Below are 15,251 nucleotides of genomic sequence, written 5' to 3' on the forward strand. Positions count from 1 at the left end.
TGCAAAGCACATGTACAGAAAAGTTTCTGACCCTTTTAGCATATTTCTCAATCACAACGGGCCTGTAGAATCATTTGTAACATCATGTATGAATCTGGATGTTTTTCATGCCATGGGGTTTTGCTCACCTGAGTATTCCCTTTTGATGTTGGGCAAGATGGCGGGGCAGGAGTTGATGGCCAGTCCTGGAGGGGGCATGCCCTGGTTACCATACAGATCCAAGAGGTTAGTGTTGACAGTGATCTGATTAGACAAGATAACCATAGAAATGATTAACATTAGTATGTCAAATAAACCAGGCACAGGTGGTGCTTAAACATGAGTAGGTAACCCTTAAAAAAAAAACGTTTTTACACCTGTAAGTAAACACTGCTGTCTTTGTGGACCCATCTACTGTGAAAAGGCTATCTGGGTATGAGCAGGTACGCAGACAGTAAATGAAGACAATCATACCGTATTGGCCATCTGAAGCCGCGGATCCATTAATCCAAGGATATCATCGTTATAACTAGATTCCAGACTAATTATGTCATCAATGACATCATCCATCTAGAATAAAAAAACTACGTTAAATTCAAGATTAAACATTTTCTAACAGAGACAGTCATGTAATTAGCGGTTAACACCTTACACTTGTAGGAATTGGCCTGTATGGATATGGCTAAATTGAAATGGTTGTTACATAAGAAATATGGAAAGCATTTGCATAAACATGATAGCAATAAAATTGGTACAGTTTGGAGGTTATAGGAAACGAAAGGTGTGGACACAACAGTTCACCACAAGACTGAATCCAAAACATTACACTGCTGGTTTAATGTGTATTTTACATTTACTCTACTTTTTGCCGCATTTGTTGATTACACAATCTGAAAATTCTCTATAGATGAAATCAGTAACATGTTATGAATATTCTTGGACAATTTGGGGTAGGTGCAACATAAGACAAAATAAATACAAGGGTTTGAGTGAGAGGTCAGAAATTGATGGGAAATTGATGTAAATATATCACTAGCCACTTTAAACAATGCTACCTTATATAATGTTACTTACCCTACATTATTCATCTCATATGCATACGTATATACTGTACTCTATATCATCGACTGCATCCTTATGTAATACATGTATCACTAGCCACTTTAACTATGCCACTTTGTTTACATAATCATCTCATATGTATATACTGTACTCGAAACCATCTACTGTATCTTGCCTATGCTGCTCTGTACCATCACTCATTCATATATCCTTATGTACATATTCTTTATCCCCTTACACTGTGTATAAGACAGTAGTTTTGGAATTGTTAGTTAGATTACTTGTTGGTTATTACTGCATTGTCGGAACTAGAAGCACAAGCATTTCGCTACACTCGCATTAACATCTGCTAACCATGTGTATGTGACAAATAAAATTAGATTTTGATTTGAAAAAAGGTCTAACTGGTGTTTCCAAGTGGCCAAACACCTCTCCAAAGTGTGCACTGTTTCAAAGTAATTTCAATGCATTTCAATGACTCAAAGAAGAGTCTTCAACTATAAGGTGCTTTTTAGAGCTCTGAGGAACTAGAGTGAGCACACTTGTGGTTGTTTTGTTGGAACACAGCCCTGTATTCCCACTTTTACACAATTACTGTTGTTGTTTACGCATCCAAAAAACGGTCCATTATAAATCGCAATCTGGGTCAGGTGGGCATAATTTAAAAATGTATTCTATTGTCAACATGACTACCTAAATGATAAAATACGATCTTACAGTTTTAGGCTTTAACAAGGCAATTAAGAGATGCAGATGGTACATTTTGGTGGGAATAGAATGAGGTCATGAGTGCATTCAGATGAGTGGTCCACGGCAAATCTTCTTCACAATACAACAGGCGCATTCTGTTCATGCCATGTCATCTTGTAATTGTACATCAAACATAGTGATCATGAGGCCTCCTGGGTGGCACAGTGGTCTAGGGCACTGCATCGCAGCGCTAGCTGTGCCACCAGAGACTTTGGCCGGTAGGGATATCCCTGTCTCATCGCGCACCATCGACTCCTGTGACGGGCCGGGCGCAGTGCTCGCTAACCAGGTCGCCAGGTGCACGGTGTTTCCTCCGACACATTGGTGCAACTGGCTTCCGGGTTGGATGCGCGCTGTGTTAAGAAGCAGTGTGGCTTGGTTGGGTTGTGTTTCGGGGACGCATGGCTTTCAACCTTCGTCTCTCCCGAGCCTGTACGGGAGTTGTAAGCGACGAGACAAGATAGTAACTCCTAACAATTATATAAATAAAAACCATAGTGATCATAAACTTTGACACTCTATAGCTCATCTTTCATAATATGCAGTCCTCGTAATTTACAGCATTTCCCTCACTCAGACAACAAAATCATTCTAAATTAGCGGGAGGGATGGTGGCAACTTCTTGTCATGTGCTGTGCTCAAGTTCAGAACGGTGAAGCCATTTATAGCATGTTACTGTACAGCCACAGCATTCCAATTTAGGTGCTTATCAGTGTCCAAATATATATAGGTACGAGTGTAAAGGGCTACTCAACAGACAATCACATTTACTTCTCAATGAATATTCATGGTGTTACTACATTCATGGTGTTACAACCATTCATTAGTTGAATACACATTGCTATGAAGCAGAATTCATGGAAAATTGGCAGAGATCATGGAGTGAAAAGCTCACAGAATTTACACACACTGCATTGTAGCTTGGTGTCTATGGCCATGTTGCAGCCAGGTCTGTGAGAGAAAGAAGCTTTACCTCTTTCTCGCAGTTGATGTTGAGGGTGAGTAAGGCCATGGGGCTGTTGGGGGCACTGTTGCCCAGCCCCGGAGGCATGCCCCCGTGGTCAGCGGGCTGGTTAGGGCAGGGCAGGGAGCCAATCTTGCCCAGGTAGCGCTTCACCTGCTGCTGCTGGGCCTGCTGGATGTGGTACTTGGTGGGGTTCTCCAGGTGAGTTTGCACCTGGAAGAGGGAGAGAGTGAATAGAGGAGAGGGAGAGATGTAAGTGTGAGAGTCAGAATCCTTAAACTCTGATACGATGGGTTAATGATAGTGGGTTGATGATCGTGGGTTATGTTTCAGTTGTGCCGTGTAGTCAATAAAGGAGCCTTCAAGCATTATATCTCACTGATTAATAATAAACAGTCTTGAACACATTTTCCCATACAGAGATAATAACGATCATAAAGAAATTGCATAGTAAAAGAATAAAGAAGCAGAGCAATTAGTTCAAATAAAAGGAGTCGAGTGACAGTATCTTCTCCTTTGACAAAGGCAGTGGACCTGGGTTACTGAATAAAATATGAAAATAAAATAAAATGTCAGGTCAACTAGTGATACTGTAGTTGACTTGACCAGGGGAAGTACAGATTTGTACTTTTATTCATATTTTTGCTGTACAATTTGGATCTGCGTCATTGCATCCTCTCTATTGCTTAGTAAAAGATCTCTTGTCATAAATACATGAATAACATTTCACACTACTCTTTCCTTTTAAACCCTAGAACTTAAAAGACACACAAATGGACAGAAGGGACTTCTCAAGTGCTTATAATACAACCTGTCCCAAAAGACAGATTACAATAAGGATATTATTGCACCTACCTGATAATTATGGTATTCAAGCATCTCCAACATATTGCACAATGGATATTCCAACTCCAAATTAGATGCTTAAAATCTCTATATTTATATTCCCTTTGACTATGCAGCAGGACCAGAGACTGTGCCTGTGATGCTCCACCTTCGATAGTGATAGTATGGGGAGGAACACGTTCAGCTCAGCTTATAAAAAGGTGGAGAAAAAGTCATTAGCTACACATGTTACCACATCTGAGTAAGATACAATGAACCTTTTTAAGTTTGTGTTGTTTTATGTAAATTATTAATGCATGCCTTTATGTTGCTTGTTTGACGTCAGAATGGGAGTGTTACAAAGAGGATCTTTCTACAGCCAGGCCACCCTGTCTACTGACACTTGCCCTGGGCCAGATAACTCATCTCTTTTTTAAACACCATGCATGGCTACTGGTCGGTTCTTCTGTCATCTCTTTGGATGGTCAAATAATCGTTCACTGAGCTAAAACGTTTCATGGCAACGACAGGCTACATAGTATATTCATTTTTTATCAAAATGAATTAAAACAGAATAAAATACAAATATTTGTATGAAAATAAAACTAAAAGGAAGGTCTACTTCATTCATCCGTTACGCACAGGAGCCTGACGTTCTACTAACTGTACTAACATGATAAGATGTCACAGTTTCTTAACATGAGCCTACAGCAATCTGTAACAATCTCTCTAACATCAAGTTGCTACCAAAGGATATCCTTCGACAGTTCACTCAATACATTCAAGGGATCGTCACCTGCGGAATCGTCTGAGACCAGCCATCTGGACAGCTGATGAAACTGTGGGTTTGTACAACTGAAGAATTTTTGCACAAATTGTCAGAAACTGTCTCAGGGAAGCTCATCTGTGTGCTTGTCGTCCTCACCAGGGTCTTGACCTGACTAAAGGTCAGCGTTGTAACCGACTTCATTGGGCAAATGCTCACCTTCAATGGCTACTGGCACACTGGAGAAGTGTGCCCTTCATGGATGAATTCTGGTTTCAACTATACCGCGCAGAAGGCAGACAGCATGTATGGTGTCGTGTGGGCGAGTGGTTTGCGGATTTCAATGTTGTGAACAGAGTGCCCCATGGTGGCGGTGGGGTTATGGTATGGGCAGGCATAAGCTACCGACAACGAACACAACAGCTTTTTATCATGGAAATTTTAATACACAGAGAATCAGAGACTAGAGGCCCATTGTCACGTCATTCATCCACCGCCATCACCTAATGTTTCAACATGATAATGCTCTGCCCCATGTCGCAAGGATCTGTACACAATTCCTAGAAGTTGAAAATGTCCCAATTCTTCCTTGGCCTGCATATTCAACAGACGTCACCGGTTGAGGCTGTTTGGGATGCTCTGGATCGACGTGAACGACAGCATGTTCCTGTTCCCACCAATATCCAGCAACTTTTGAAATGGTTTTTATTTAACCTTTATTTAACTACCGTAGGCAAGTCTGTTAAGAACAAATTCTTATTTAAAATGACGGCCTACCAAAAGGCCTCCTGCAGGGATGGGGGCCTGGGATTAAAGTAATATAAAAATAAATACAATATAAATACAGGACAAAACACATATCACAACAAGAGAGACACAACACAACATAAAGAGAGACCTAATACAACAACATAACAGCAAAACATGACAACACAGCATGATAGCAACACAACGTGTCACGTCCTGACCTTAGTTCCTTTTTTATGTCTCTATTTTAATTTGGTCAGGGCGTGAGTTGGGGTGGGCATTCTATGTTTTTGTTCTATGTTTTGTATTTCTGCTTTTGGCCTGTATGGTTCCCAATCAGAGGCAGCTGTCAATCGTTGTCTCTGATTGAGAACCATACTTAGGTAGCCTGTGTTCCCACTATGATTTGTGGGTAGTTGTTTTCTGTTGTGTGTCTGCACCAGCCAGAACTGCTTCGGTCGTTCTCTTTGTTATTTTTGTTATTGCTGTATTCATTAAATAAATATGGACACATAACACGCTGCACCTCGGTTCTCTCCTTCTTCCACCTATGACAGCCGTTACAACATGGTAGCAGCACAAAAACATGGTACAAACATTATTGGGCAAAGTCAACAACACAAAGGTCAAGAAGGTAGAGACAACAATACACAATACAAAGCAGCCACAACTGTCAGTAAGAGTGTCCATGATTGAGTCTTTAAGATAAAACTATTCCGTTTGAGCAGCGAACTGAAAAGAGGAGCGACCCAGGGATGTGTGTGCTTTGGGGACCTTTGGGGACCTTTAACAGAATGTGACTGGTGATTTGTTTAACACTTTTTTGGTTGCTACATGATTCCATGTGTTATTACATAGTTTTGATGTCTTCACTATTATTCTACAATGTAGAACATAGTAAAAATAAAGAAAAACCCTTGAATCCGTAGGCGTGTCCAAACGTTTGACTGGTACTGTATAGTGAACATTGTATAAGTGTGTATTATACACATGTGAATTGGAAATGTGTTTTTGGCATATCCCAACTTTCCCTGAGACACCCTCGGAGACTGGGGTCACGGCCAGTGTCTGACAATATCAACGGCGATCCTGGAACAATTATGGTAAAGTGCCTTGCTCAAGGGCACATCGACCAATTGTTCACCTTGTCGGAGATTCGAACTAGCGACTGTTCAGTTATTGGGCCAACGCTCTAACCGCTAGGCTACTGTGGTCTTTGCCTTACAGGTCTTATTTGATGTCATATAATATAACTTCCACGAAATAGACACTACTAACGTTGTCTTAGATCAAACTTGATTAACAGGACATTAATAGAATAAAAGACACATGAAATAATCTATCCACCAAAACAAGACATGGCTCTGTTCTGCAGCCCATGTGCTGCAGCCATCAATACAGTCCTCAGGCCACAAGCAGCTCCTCCCCAGTAAAAGTCAATAAAAAAGGTCACTTTGTACAACTATTTGTGTGATGAGGAGCATGCATCACTTGGGGGGCCTTTAGGGAGCTATGATGAGGTCTTAATGTTTGTTCATGACCAAAGTGTTAACTTTGTAGCTTTAGCCATAGACAAACTGATGGGTCCAAAGAAAAGCTAGCTAAAGCTGTTAAATAAAACATCGAAACAAACACCCTTTTTGCCAATGTTAGTTTTTAAAAACAGACACCGTACTAAAACAATTCTGGTCCAGGATGCTTTCTTTCCTACGGATGAGTACAGTGACACAGCATTATCCATGCATGCAGTTGTAACTCTATATGAAACCATAAAACCATCACCTAGAGCAGAGGTTCCCAACCTTTTTCGGTTACTGTACCACCAACCAGGAGCGGTGCGTGATTAAAAATCACTGGGGCTGCCTCCCGGGTGGCGCAGTGGTCTAAGGCACTGCTTTGCAGTGCTAGCTGTGCCGCCAGAGATTCTGGGTTCGAGCCCAGGCTCTGTCACAGTCGGCAGCGACCGGGAGGTCCATGGGGCGACGCATAATTGGCCTAGCGTCGTCCGGGTTAGGGAGGGTTTGGCCGGAAGGGATATCCTTGTCTCATCGCGCACTAGCGACCCCTGTGGCAGGCCGGACACAGTGCACGCTAACCAGGGCGCCAGGTGCACGGTGTTTCCTCCAACACATTGGTGCGGCTGGCTTCAGGGTTGGATGCGCACTGTGTTAAGAAGCAGTGCGGCTTGGTTGGGTTGTGTTTCGGAGGACGCATGGCTTTTGACCTTCGTCTCTCCCGAGCCCGTACGGGAGTTGTAGCGATGAGACAAGATAGTAACTACTAACAATTGGATACCCCGAAATTGGGGAGAAGCCTCCCTCATTTAAAAAAAATGATTTTTCTTTATTTTACTATTTTCTACATTGTAGAATAATGGTGAAGACATCAAAATGATGAAATAACACATATGGAATCATGTAGTATCCAAAAATGTTCTAAACCCTGGAATGAGTAGGTGTGACCAAACCGAGACAATAAGAAGACACAGGGGCAGAATAAATTCAACCACACCTGTTTCATCACAAAACCGGGCGATCAACCGCTGTCCAGTGAAGTCCACAAAGCAGACAGTTACATGCCAGATAGCATGGTCAAGCAAGTTCATGTTTCCGACATTTTTGGACCACTAAACAACTATTGATTTGGAACCACAGAGTTACCGCAAGTCGCAAAGAAAACAGGAGCTGTCTCCACTATTCCAGCACCATGTATACTTCAACATTATCAAATCCCCTATGCTTAGTGTAATAAAGTGACAACTTAAAGATATTAAAAACGATTTAGACCAATCAACTTAAGCTAAATATGATGTGGCTGTCCATGGTTCTCATTTCTATGAGTGTGTGTGCTTTCATGCAAGTAGAAAAACATGTTGATTCACCATACTTGTAGAGAAACGCCAATGCCATCCTCCTCTCTTCCATGTTAACAAAACATCTATCACTCTGTCATACAGTACACACTTCTATATTTTGCTGTCCTAGGCTACCTGGCTAAAATGCTTGCTCACTAGCCTGACTTCCATTTATGGGCAATGTTAACTAGTTAACATTAGCCTTCTACATCTACCTATATATTGAACTTCCATCCTCTCTGGCCGGGGGCACTACAATGTATGAATTAATGGTTGGATCAGAATCGCCATTATAATCATTGGCCAGTATGGAAAATTAAATAAAACCACAAGTCCAAATCCCTATCTCCATCCATAGCTAATTTAGGAAAGGGACAGTTTTAGCTACATAGCCACCGGAGGACAACAACACAACGAGATGCAACAATTCAAGTTTTTCTGTCAATGACGTATGCACTCAATGGGATTTGATAGGAGTGATTTTTTTGGGTGCGCCAGGACCATTCACAGTTGAGCTCGCTCAGTTTAGCTGATTGACAAATGTTTTACATTTTTATCAAGGGAGGCCAAATGCTCAATGACTTCCCTTCAATGCTAGGGACGGCAACAATGTCATACTCGTTTGGACCAGACATCAGATAGATGGCCTACACGTAGAGAGACAGCGGGGTGCTGTTTCGCTCACTCGGATGCTTTCTCCTGTGAGATACACTCAGCCTCTTACGAATTGAAGGAAAATTCTGAAACACAGAGATGAAAGATAAATTATTTTTATTGGTCAATTTTGGGGGGAAGCCTGGCTTCCCTTGGCATCCAAGAATACACGCCACTGCCACCAACTGAATTCTGCTCTGCCCGCAATACTCCAGAAGTGCCCCCTCATGTGCATTTTACCAGTAGGCCTATGGTCTCATGAGTCTTCTCACGTACACACTGTGGAAAGGCCTAGTACCCCCAGCAGTCATAGTACCCCTGGTTGGGAACCACTTACCTCGAGTGTGTATTTGTTCAAGGAAAAACAAGGAACGTGTCTTTCCTCATCCAATAGTGTACCAGATTGTACAACACACAATGGTTCCCTATGAAGCTGATGGTCTGTGCAAGTCCTTGTTGTAAGAGATAGAGAAGGTGACCTTATGAAAATCTTATCAATGAAAGCAAACCTAAATTAAATAATTTCCTGAGCTTTATAATTCTTAACAAAATTTCCTTTTTAAAATTATATCTATTATACATTTGTCTCAAAAGGTTTAATAATATTGCATTGGATGAATTAACTGTTGCTTTAAAATGGACCAAAGTGACCGGCTGTAAACTACTAAATACGAGAATTACAGTATGTGACATCCATGGATAAATACATAATGCTTAATTAAATCTATAACTTTGATCTAAAAGAACACATCCTGTCATTTTCAGAGATGAACACTATGCACGATACTTTGTTCTCTCTTAACATGATAATTCATTTTCAATAAATCTGGAAATCATGTTGAACCCTTTTAGGAAATGATCCTACATAAATTTCAAAGCTAGTGTTTTTTTAACCTTAAATATGCCATGGAATGAAAGCAGTGGGGCTAATTACGAGCATTCTTAGCTGAATTAGCATTGGGGTGTTTGGTAAGACTGTGCTTGCCTTTGTCCTGATCCCCAAACTGATCCCGTACTTATTCCTCCAAAGGTCAGGGGTCACTTGGTTAATTAAGGGCCCAAATCGGTCTTTAGACAAACCTATCTGAGGTTAATACTTTCCCTTTTAAGGTCCAGCTGCTCCACCTGGTACCCCTAAGCTAATTTTATGTAGCTTTGTGTAGACGGTGCTAATCTAGTCACAGACATGCAAGCAGGTTAACCTTGCTCTGCAGTGCACAGTGCTAGGCAGGAACAGGCCTTTCATTTGTGGAATTTCAGTCAATGAAGAATGCCGTAAACTCAGACCCCAGAATCACAGAATCATCATCCAGCTTGTCATGTCAAACACTTTAATGGGGGATATCCTAAACCTCTCAAAGAGCTAAATATTATACAGAGTATAGGCTAAGCAATGTTTATGTTGTATACGGAGGGCAATGCCTTCAATGGTTGTATTATCTTGCAAGTGTGGACCCATGCCACACGTTCAGTATGAGGACAAGAGGGGGGCACTACTTCTATACCCACTGCTCTTTGTACTATTTGAACTAATCCACTACTTTACAACTGTATTAAATGTTATTTTACATAATGGGATAAAGGATTTAACACATTAGGAAGGTAACACATTTTTCTTTCAAATAATCAATTCTCTATGAATAATCTATATAATCTGCCAGATTTCCACAAACAGCTGTCGCAATCAAAACAAGTGTTATTGACATAATCACATTTTACAGTGATATGAACCACTTGCACAGATACAACTAACTTTCACAAACAGAAACGGTTGACCTCCCAGATGGCAAAAATCCTACATGCGTAAACTTCAATCACAACAATCACACTGATTCCAGTACAACGTGGACTAGGGCTTTTTCTACTGCTAAATTATTACAACGCTTCCAGTAAATCTTCATGTTCAGAGCATTCACAGATAATCCAGAGCCAAATCAGTCAATGTGAATCAGTCTCGCCTGATCTCCTTAGAATGAGGTTCTGCCTCAGAAAAGTGTGAACACATTGGTAAAACAATTGTGAAAGAATTCCCTCAAAGTTTTGTTAATGGGTGGCAGTATGGCCTTTAGAAAAGCATGCCAGGTAGTTCACGCTATAATGTACTGTATCATTGTGTTCATATCTTTATCCTTTATGATTCTTATTCTCAAATCAATTTCACTTCAGAAATGAATATGGTATCTATTGTACAGTGATAACAATCACTCAATCAAGACGATTGTAGTGACAATGTTGGAAACAACAGGAAAATGGTCTAATTTGAAGGACAAGACAACAGAGAAATATCTATCCAGTCATGCAAACTGCTTGAGATATGAAGTTTCGGATAGTTCTTCAATTTAGAACACTTTCCATTTACATCTGGAACGGTTTTCATTTATTTTTTAGAATATGCACGTTTTAATATTAGTAATACAATGTCTAAAGAAAGACAAATAAATGTCATGCAATCTAAAACACTTACCAAATGATCTTTATTTTGCTGGGTGTACTCTCATTAAGTATTGTATAGTAGTGCGTTGTGGTAGTTATCACACTGTCTCCATTAGTTCAGAAAATGTACAACAGTCTCGAGTCCCCAAGAGCAGACTAACAATGAATCAAAGCTATGAAAATATGTGAATTTAGCTCAGCAAATAGGATTAAAGATGGCTATGTCCAAATGGCTGGAAGCACAGCATGCATTACAGAGGAATTCTTTCAGGAAAGATAATCCCCATGTGCGTTTTAACTCACTTCACTCATCCCCACGTTTTTACACCCTATCATAGTAAACCATGTTTGATCGACTGTCCAGAAGACTTATGATCAAGTTGCCAATATAGAGTCATCAAACCCACAGTACCTTCGACAAACAAAACATCTGATGATGTATGCCTGCATCTATAGGCGACAGTGAGAGCTCTGGAAGTCAGAGTGAGGAGTGGCATTGTTGTCACATTTTTCAGATCACAGAGAAGCCAGTCAGGAAGTGGGTGTGTCATCTGTGTCATTAGGTGTGAGGATGATACTAATTGCTTACCTTCAGCACCTCCATGGGCAGCTGGGATGCGGGGGGCAGGCTGGGAGGAGCGCTGACATTGATGGCCGGTGTCTGGCCGTGCGTGCGATTGTGGGCGGCGGTGATCTTGGGGTACTGTGAGGTGGAGGAGGCCTGGCGTCTCTGCTGCTCCCGCCGCTCCTGCTCCTGGAGCTGCTCTCGCATCAACTGCTGCCGCAGCAGGATCCGTGATGTTGTGGTTGAGGAGCCCAATGGGGGCTTGGAAGATGAGCATGGCTGGTCTGAAGGATTACTGCAGGATGGCGAGACAGACGGCAGGCAGGGCATCAGGAAAGAAGAGGGTGAGGAGGGGGGTAAGACAATGAGGAGTAAGGAGTGGAAGAAAGGTCAGAGAAAAGAGAGGGGCATTGAACCATTATGATCTACAGTACTGGGATCAGGAAGAAGCCACATCACAGTGAGAAAAGATACAAATGTCTTCTAAATGTGTTCTAGATGTTACACGGAACTGCTGGTCTGCAAGCTAGAGTGTCCTTTCTGCAGCAGAATACTGCACACCCTCCCTCCTGCACATATAATACAAGTACAAATTCTCTGTTTTAGGTCACTTAGAATCACCACTACTTTAAGAAAGTGGAATGTCAGAGAAATAGCAGAGAGAATGATTTCAGATTGTATTTCTTTCATCACATTCCCAGTGGGTCAGACATTTACATACCCTCAATTAGTATTTGGTAGCATTGCCTTTAAAAATGGTTTAACTTGGGTCAAACGTTTTGGGAAGCTTTCCACAATAAGTTGGGTGAATTTTGTCCCATTTCTCCTGACAGAGCTGGTGTAACTGAGTCAGGTTTGTCGGCCTCCTTGCTCACACACACTTTTTCAGTTCTGCCCACAAATGTTCTGTTGGATTGAGGTCAGGGCTTTGTGATGGACACTCCAATACCTTGACTTTGTTGTCCTTAAGACAATTGCCACAACTTTGGAAGTACGCTTGGGGTCATTTGCGACCAAGCTTTAACTTCCTGACCGATGTCTTGAGATGTTGCTTCAATATATCCATGTAATTTTCCTGCCTCATGATGTAATCTATTTTGTGAAGTGCACCAGTCCCTCCTGCAGCAAAGCACCCCCACAACATGATGATGCCACACCCGTGCTTCACGGTTGGGATGGTGTTCTTCGGCTTGCTAGCCTCCCCCTTTTTCCTCCAAACATAACGATGGTCATTATGGCCAAACAGTTCTATTTTTGTTTCATCAGACCAGAGGACATTTCTCCAAAAAGTACCATTTTTGTCCCCATGTGCAGTTGCAAACTGTAGTCTGGCTATTTTATGGCGGTTTTGGAGAGTGGCTTCTTCCTTGCTGAGTGGCCTTTCAGGTTATGTCTATATAGGACTCGTTTTACTGTGGATATAGATACTTTTGTACCTGTTTCCTCCAGCATATTCACAAGGTCCTTTGCTGTTGTTCTGGGATTTATTTGCACTTTTCACACCATCTCTAGGAGACAGAACGCGTCTCCTTCCTGAGCAGTATGATGGCTGCTTGGTCCCATGGTGTTTATACTTGCGTACTATTGTTTGTACAGATGAACATGGTACCTTCAGGCCTTTGTATATTGCTCCCAGGGATGAACCAGGTCTTTCTGAGGTCTTGGCTGATTTCTTTTGATTTTCCTATGATGTCAAAGGAGGCACTGTATTTGAAGGTAGGCCTTGAAATACATCCACAGGTACACCTCCAATCGACTCAAATGATGTCAATTCACCCATCAGAAGCTTCTAAAGCCATGACATCATTTTCTGGAATTGTCCAAGCTGTTTAAAGGCACAGTCAACTTAGTGTATGTACATTTCTTATCCACTGGAATTGTGATACAGTGAATTATAAGTGAAATAATTTGTCTGTAAACAATTGTTGGAAAAATTACTTGTATCATGCACAAAGTAGATGTCCTAACAGACTTGCCAAAACTATAGTTTGTTAACAAGAAATGTATGGAGTGGTTGAAAAACGAGTTTCAATGACTCCAACCAAAGTGTATGTAAACTTCTGACTTCAACTGTATATATATGACCCCCCCCCAACCCCCCACCTGCTCTCCCATGCCATGTCCAACCTCGGGTCAGCCACGGCCAGCCCTATAAGGGACTGTGTTGTGGGGGCCAGCCCTATAAGGGACTGTGTTGTGGGGGCCAGCCCAATAAGGGACTGTGTTGTGGGGGCCAGCCCAATAAGGGACTGTGTTGTGGGGGCCAGCCCTATAAGGGACTGTGTTGTGGGGGCCAGCCCTATAAGGGACTGTGTTGTGTGGGTCAGCCCTATAAGGGACTGTGTTGTGGGGGCCAGCTCTATAAGGGACTGTGTCGTGGGGGCCAGCTCTATAAGGGACTGTGTCGTGGGGGCCAGCTCTTAAAGGGACTGTGTCGTGGGGGCCAGCCCTATAAGGGACTGTGTTGTGGGGGCCAGCCCTATAAGGGACTGTGTTGTGGGGGCCAGCCCTATAAGGGACTGTGTTGTGGGGGCCAGCCCTATAAGGGACTGTGTTATGGGGGCCAGCCCTATAAGGGACTGTGTTGTGGGGGCCAGCCCTATAAGGGACTGTGTTGTGGGGGCCAGCCCTATAAGGGACTGTGTTGTGGGGGCCAGCCCTATAAGGGACTGTGTTGTGGGGGCCAGCCCTATAAGGGACTGTGTTGTGGGGGCCAGCCCTATAGGGAGGGAGCCCTTTAAGGGACTGTGTTGTGGGGGCCAGCCCTATAAGGGACTGTGTTGTGGGGGCCAGCCCTATAAGGGACTGTGTTGTGTGGGCCAGCCCTATAAGGGACTGTGTTGTGGGGGCCAGCCCTATAAGGGACTGTGTTGTGGGGGCCAGCCCTATAAGGGACTGTGTTGTGGGGGCCAGCCCTATAAGGGACTGTGTTGTGGGGGCCAGCCCTATAAGGGACTGTGTTGTGGGGCCAGCCCTATAAGGGACTGTGTTGTTGGGGCCAGCCCTATAAGGGACTGTGTTGTGGGGGCCAGCCCTATAAGGGACTGTGTTGTTGGGGCCAGCCCTATAAGGAACTGTGTTGTTGGGGCCAGCCCTATAAGGGACTGTGTTGTGGGGGTATAAAGTTGTTTGATGCCAATATCTCGCCCTGCTCAGAATCACAATGGCTTGATCCTGCCTACATTTATCACAGCAGCGCAGACAGGGCCTGCCATGATATTAGACAAATATTATTCAAACTTTGAACCCCTCGCCCATAAATTAGGAGCTAAATTGCCTCGATGCCGTTATGTGGGGAGAATGTATGGGCTTCCATCACCTTCAAAGTAATTACACACTAAACGGGGAGCGTGGATGGGCATTCTGCAATGAGGGAAGTAGCGGAGAAGCGGAGGAGTGGGGGTGAGAACGGAGGGAATAGGGGAGGTGAAAGAGGAAGAGAGCGAAAGATTTGCGATCGGTGATATGTGCTTGTTACTAGAGGTTGACCATTAATTAATTAGGGCCGATTTCTAGTTTTCATAACAATCGGAAATCGGTATTTTTGGACACCGATTTGGCCGATTTAAAACATATACAGTGCGGAGAACAAGTATTTGATACACTGCCGATTTTGTAGGTTTTCCTACTTAATAAGCATGTAGATGTCTGC

General features: G+C 42.7%; 1 protein-coding gene across 4 annotated transcripts in view; it reads right to left on the reverse strand.

Annotated features, from left to right (window-relative positions):
* The window catches only part of LOC118359853 (microphthalmia-associated transcription factor-like), a 42,128-nt gene that overhangs the window by 4,747 nt on the left and 22,130 nt on the right, over nt 1-15,251 (reverse strand). For 3 of the 4 annotated variants that reach the window (XM_035738699.1, XM_035738698.2, XM_052482215.1), the window contains exons 2-5: nt 11,624-11,894; nt 2,765-2,968; nt 454-549; nt 129-243 (exon numbers count right to left, since the gene is read on the reverse strand). In XM_035738699.1, the coding sequence (XP_035594592.1) occupies nt 129-243; nt 454-549; nt 2,765-2,968; nt 11,624-11,894 (686 nt within the window). The remainder of the gene's footprint in view (nt 1-128; nt 244-453; nt 550-2,764; nt 2,969-11,623; nt 11,895-15,251) is intronic. The other variant, XM_035738701.1, reaches the window with a different exon arrangement.

Source organism: Oncorhynchus keta, chromosome 27 (genome assembly GCF_023373465.1).
Source record: "Oncorhynchus keta strain PuntledgeMale-10-30-2019 chromosome 27, Oket_V2, whole genome shotgun sequence".
Lineage (NCBI taxonomy): Eukaryota > Metazoa > Chordata > Actinopteri > Salmoniformes > Salmonidae > Oncorhynchus > Oncorhynchus keta.